The sequence below is a fragment of the Arachis ipaensis genome, chromosome B05 (assembly GCF_000816755.2).
Source record: "Arachis ipaensis cultivar K30076 chromosome B05, Araip1.1, whole genome shotgun sequence".
In the NCBI taxonomy this organism is placed as follows: domain Eukaryota; kingdom Viridiplantae; phylum Streptophyta; class Magnoliopsida; order Fabales; family Fabaceae; genus Arachis; species Arachis ipaensis.
This window is the reverse complement of record NC_029789.2, coordinates 18,864,833-18,870,947: the sequence shown is the minus strand read 5'-3', so window position 1 is coordinate 18,870,947 and position 6,115 is coordinate 18,864,833. Positions and strand designations below refer to the sequence as shown.

The window sequence follows — 6,115 nt, the reverse complement described above, 5'->3', positions numbered from 1 at the left end:
TTGTGGATTGATTCAAGCTCCTTAAGAGCAGCCGGTGTCTTGGGCACAGTAAGTGTCCCTGGTGTAAATATTTCTCGAAGCCGAACAAGGCCTCTCTTTGCATAGTTCTCTGCAAACTGGTTCATCATAAGTTGTGTCATATTTATGACCATTCAAAGTAACGACAACATACTTTATGAAGAAATATTGTTACTACCTGTGTCAGGCCTTGAGCTGAGATCTCATCGTCCATGTCAGCTGGACTGAAAATTGGATTTGGTTAACAAGGAGACTTGTTAAGGAAGATTTCATTGAAAATTCAAGTTTTTAAAATTTTCAATACACTTTCAATGTATTGAATGCTTCAAAAACTTCCAAGTTACTATTCTTATCTACTTAAAGGCATTTGTTATCTAATTCCTTGAAATTTTTAAGGGATACAAAGTTCGGGCACCCTAATTTGTTCATTCCGTTGGGTTTTCAATTCATCTAACAATCCTATAAACTAGGCCTTACATTCTGAAAATTTATTATTTTCTGAAAACATAATGTACCTGATACAAAAAAGGTATTTATCATGCAATGATAGGGGGAATTCATCAATAACAGCAGCCACTTTCTAGTGCCACCATGTACCCACATAATAATTAAAAGAGAAGTCAATAAGCGATAATCAAATAATGGAAATATTTGGTAATTGATATTTCTGCTGAATAAAAAGGAAATACTTTTGGAAGAATTTCAAATGTACCAAGAACATCGATGTTCCAATGGTTTTAACCGTTGATCTCAATTATAAAAAATATATATAATTATTAATTGAAACCAACAGTTAAAATTACTAGAACACCTACATTTGAAAATTTTCCAATACTTCTATGCAATGGTGGCAATTAAATGGGTCTATAAAAAAGACATACCAATAATTGTTCACAATTAACAATGAAATAATTTGCGGATAATTTGGCATTGCCAAGGAAATGGTCCTGCAACATAAAAGAAATTTTAATCAACATTTAGTTTTGGGAATTACAAGATAAAAACATTTACAAGTTAACAGGTCTAGTGATCTTCAAGGTTGATAGTTTGATGGATAGAGCGGACAAATCATCTTGTTCTCTTAGCAAGTAATTACCAATCACCAAACTTGATACTTGCATTTGCATAGGGTAAACAATTTGACTGGTATACCAATAGATAAAAGATTGGAAGATAGGGCTGGCAGTAACAGGAAGATATACCATACCAGTATTTGACAGAAACCATATTCGGGATGCAGACGTGAATACATATACATTAGATCAAAAGTAGGAAGTAATCCAGCACACTGCATCAGATTAAGCGTTAAACATAAATCATCAAAATAGAAGTCTTGAAATAAAGAAATTTATTCATATCAAGTTATCAACAAAAGGCTTGACATAAAGTGATTCATACTTAAAGTGAGCCTTCTTGTTCATTTTTTCTTCTTCATCAACTTTTTTGGTCCAGGAACACATACATATACAGTGATCGAAGTCAAGTTACCTTTAAAGTGGGTGATGGGGAGTTTAAAGATGAATGAAGCAAGGGTAGATCCCCTGCATTTATGCATGTTACTTCTCCAACAGGAAAATTTGACCCATATCTACCAGCTCTCCCTGCAATAATATGCATTCAAAAACACCGGAATAAAATAAGATTCAAATATCCAAGTCTCCAAATTTGAATAGAATATAAAAATATAATTTGGTTAATTTCTAATAACATGACATAAAGAACAATTCTTGACTTTATTTTTTTTCTTTATTTCAAAAAGGTGTCTATCTACTTAGTTGAATCTTGTGTTACCTGCAATCTGTTTTATTTCAGGTACAGTCAGGTCCCGAAATTCAAAACCATCAAACTTCTTCAAGGTTGAAAATATGATCCTAGATATGTTTAAATTAAGACCCATTCCGATGGCATCACTGGCCACTAGAACATCAAACTCGCTTGTTGCATCATTGAACATGCTTGCCTGAAGTCCTAATTAAAATTTCAACTCAGAAAATCCTTAAGGGTTGCCATCCAAATACAATCCATTATAAATAACACTGGAGCACAACTGATTTTGCCTAGCATGATATTTATTGTCAATTGTTGGCACACGTGAAGTTTTCTAAATAAGGAAACAAATAGCATAAATTTTTGTATGGAAAGAGTAAAACTTGAAATTCAAATATCAGATTTCCGTGAAACAAGTGAAAGTCAACAGGGAAATTAAAACTTAGGTAAGAGTCCACACCTGCCTTGTTCGAGTTTCTGGTGGCAGCGAACCATATACTACTGAACAAAGATGCTTTCCTTGATTCTCAATTTTCTTCTGAACAATGTGAATGCCAACTTTTACTAGTTAGTCCATTGTGTATATAAGACAAGCGAATGAAATATGCAAGTAAATTCACAAAAAAAAATATTCTGATATAAAAATTGTAAGATCTCACCTTTAATTTGTAAATGTCTCGGCGTGAAAAGGTTACAATGCAATCACCATTTCTTATATTAGAATAGGATCCAAGAGGGACCTTCAATGGCACTAAGGGTGATAACCTCTCATAATAGTGAACCTGCAGCACACATGAGGGAGAGAATTTTATCGATCAGTAATTACCAAAATGGAAAATCCACAGGAATGAAAATAGCAATAACTATAATCAGTCTACTCTACTGGCTTGGCCCTCATTGCTTACTGCCACCACCACCAAAATAAAAGAAGAAAAGGAAATAATTGCTTGTTTGGTCTAGGCGATGTTTTTCTGATACCTCAACATCATCACCAGTAACTTTCAATATCTCTTGAATAAGGGGAACAGAAGCTGGATCACCACAGAGATGAAGTTCATCAGCAGCTATTCCTAATAAAGCACGTGTAAATGAATGACCTCTGCTAGTACATCCTAACATCTGGATGCAGAAAGATAGATGAAGATTAGTAGTGGAAATAAGTCACAACTAGTAGACCAATGAAAAACCTATAAGGTAGTATTTTCATTAAAAAAAAAAAAAAATCTCCCTGAGTTACCTATGCCTCCTCACATGTAGACACTTTACTGAAATAGATACTCTCTTAATTATAAATTTAATAACAGTTTTGAAACTGAAAAACTTACATGACACAATCAAGATGAGACTTGAACCTGAAACTTATAATCTAGCCTCATATGAAACCAAATGTTCCTACAAGCTACACAGGACACAATTTGAAAAAAGGATTCACAATGAAAAATTGACTTGCCTGAATTTCATCAACGACGGCACACTGATAATCAAATGATACATCGGCCATTTCTACTGTAACAGACTTATGTTTGGCACCATCAACCTCCTCTCTCTCCTGACCAGTAATAAGGTCACAAAGAACATTTGCCTTGTTCAGCCGTTTTGCTATCTCCCATGCCAACAATCTTAAAGGACCACAATATAAACCTGCATAGCGCAAAAATACTTAGCCCATTTACAAAGCTCTCATCCTCCCTCTTTCTTGGCTATCCTACACTGTAAAAATGGAGTTACCAGAATCACTTGACTCAAGTTGCTTCAAAGCCTGATGCGTTTTACCACTATTTGTGGGACCAACATGCAGGATAATCCTGCGATGTTTCCTTCTGGCCTGTGGATACCAAGTATGAGGGGAGCTAAAACAACCAAAAATCAATCATGAGGCTTCAGAACCATAAAATGATAAAATCAATATCAATGCCAGTGCAGCTTTTAACTTAATTATCAAATGATAAATAGCAATTAAGAATTTCAGTAACGAATACAAAAGAGCATTATCACAAACAGGTTTCGTGCAAAGTTCCGAAACTAATGTAAAGAGAGCAGATTGAAAAGCAATGCAATGTAAGCTTACGTCAAGTCAGTGAAATCGTTTCTGATGGAACCATGAGTAGAGGTGGTGTATGGATGCACCTTGGTGGAAGAAGCACTACTTAAGCAATCAAATTTGAATTGGAAGTAGGCACGAAGAGGATCCTTACTACCTGGAAACAAATTTGCACGGGGAATGAATAATTGGACGGAAATGATAGCCGGTAGAAGAGAGTAACGAGAGCGAACCTAGTAGAGAGCGAGAGAATATTTTGCGGCGAAGGAAGAAGGAAGCCATTAATATTGGAAGAGAAGAAAGTGAGTTGAAGAGAGAAGAAGAAGAAGAAGAAGAAGAAGAAGAAGAAGAAAGTCAAAAGAGGAAGAAATGGAAGAAGGGGATAAACATTAACATTAACACCACGCAATTGGCGTTAGGATGTCTCACCGCCAAAAAACTATTTTAGTAAGGAGCAGCTCCCGCAGCAAAGGAGAAAAGTGATTCAATTCAATTCAAGCTGCGAATATGCTTTTCCTTATTTTTTTAGATACCTAGCTCGATATAAGTAAAATTTCATAAGTATCACTTTATTGCGTGTAGGATAATGCGTACATGATCAGTTATCCAGTTATGCAATAATGCAATTTATATCCACCGATGCTATTAGAGTATTAGTTTTAGGCAGCATTTTAAAATCGTGACTATGTTTGTTAGTTTTTATATACATCATGAATTTAGACACAAATATGTATGTTGATGTCTTAAACTTATTTATTAGTTACCATTTGTTTCTCATGTTTTTAATTCTTTGTCTTATAATATATTTCTTTAGCTTTTTTTTATAAGACACATTTAGTTATTAATTACCATTTAGTTGTCATATATTTTTTTTTTTTTGGTCTAGTAATATATGTCTTTGGCTTTTCTTGTTGATAAGATAATTGTTACTAGTTCTATATAATAGTTGCAATATAATCTCTTTGCTTGCTTAACTGCAATATAATAGTTGCAATATATGTATGATTTTGGACTAGTTTAAATTTTATCTTATATCTCTATTTTTAATTATTTTAAAAACTGATTAAAGATAGACGCAATTTTATTTTTTATATTAATCTACTTTTTTACATGAAAAAAAAAGTTAAGCAATTAGATTTTTTTATCAATATTGGCCAACACTTTATTTTTACACTATGAGAATTTAAAATTTAAATTTAATATTTATGATTTAAGTTTAGAATTTAGTTAATAGTCTATCTTTTGAATATTACATATAAAAATAATTTAAAAAATCTTTATTTCTCATGCATGTAAACAGAAAATAAAAGCAATTAGTTTTTTTTTTAATTTAAACGGGACTAAAGTCCAAAGTGATTAGTTTAAGAATATCAATAGAAGATAATTTTATCGTCGGACTTGAGAGACTTTTTTGCAACAAAGTCTCTAACCTAATTACCAATGAAGATATAGCTTCTAGAGACCTTCTTATGTAGTCTGTTTGGTGCGTCTGACAGCTCGATCTGGAATTGGAGTACCCTTGTGAACTCGAATTCAAGCATGAGACTTGTAAAAATGACTCCGACGCTCAAGTCAACGAAGAATCACTTAAGAAAATGAGTATATAATCAGTATGGTGGTGTTGAATGCTCTGCCCCATATCATCGACCCTCACCCTGATTTATAGTTTGATCGAGGCTGAATTATTCGTTAGTTGGTGCCGAGATCCTTGTGGCCGACATCAGGACGAGATTTTGGGGAAGAGGTTTGTTAGGATACAGTTTGGTTACATTGAGGGGTTTGATTTGATCTTAATTTTATTTAATTTGACCGAAGTATAATTCGGTTTTTTTGACGTATAAGGGATATGGTACATAGCCCCCAAGCATGACTTGCCAAACTTACGCTTTAGCAATTTGAGCTTTAGAATGTGGTTATACCTCAGTTATGGATAACTATGCTAGCCCCCAAGCTCAACGCGTGTTGACATTCCTCAAGCTTGGGCTGTATGTTAAAACATAATGACAAAATGAAAATTAATAATAAATTTAGCTTGTGAGTCGTGTTTGTAATAAATTCATGATTTAACTTCTCTGATTGGATTTGGGCCTTGGAAGCTTCCTGGGTATTTGAACAATTACATTTTCAAATTACCCATTAAGTTAGTGGGTTATAATGCACTTTTATTACTATTTTTCTTTTGAAAAAGGACACGAAAGTTGACCCAAAGTTCTTCTACTTAAGTGAAAAAGACATGATTATCAGAGGTTAGTTTCTTTGTCCTTCCCTTTGTCATTTTACCTTCATGAT

The 6,115-nt window shown here is 33.6% G+C and overlaps 1 protein-coding gene across 1 annotated transcript in view; it reads right to left on the bottom strand.

Annotated features, from left to right (window-relative positions):
- The window catches only part of LOC107643228 (DExH-box ATP-dependent RNA helicase DExH16, mitochondrial), a 4,979-nt gene extending 719 nt beyond the window's left edge, over positions 1 to 4,260 (bottom strand). The window contains exons 1-14 of the mRNA XM_016346819.2: positions 4,060 to 4,260; positions 3,854 to 3,983; positions 3,514 to 3,635; positions 3,236 to 3,426; positions 2,764 to 2,904; positions 2,445 to 2,567; positions 2,246 to 2,323; positions 1,810 to 1,978; positions 1,507 to 1,619; positions 1,226 to 1,306; positions 900 to 965; positions 534 to 598; positions 197 to 242; positions 2 to 116 (exon numbers count right to left, since the gene is read on the bottom strand). Coding sequence (XP_016202305.1) covers positions 2 to 116; positions 197 to 242; positions 534 to 598; positions 900 to 965; positions 1,226 to 1,306; positions 1,507 to 1,619; positions 1,810 to 1,978; positions 2,246 to 2,323; positions 2,445 to 2,567; positions 2,764 to 2,904; positions 3,236 to 3,426; positions 3,514 to 3,635; positions 3,854 to 3,983; positions 4,060 to 4,108 — 1,489 coding nt within the window. The 5' untranslated portion in view covers positions 4,109 to 4,260. The remainder of the gene's footprint in view (position 1; positions 117 to 196; positions 243 to 533; positions 599 to 899; positions 966 to 1,225; positions 1,307 to 1,506; positions 1,620 to 1,809; positions 1,979 to 2,245; positions 2,324 to 2,444; positions 2,568 to 2,763; positions 2,905 to 3,235; positions 3,427 to 3,513; positions 3,636 to 3,853; positions 3,984 to 4,059) is intronic.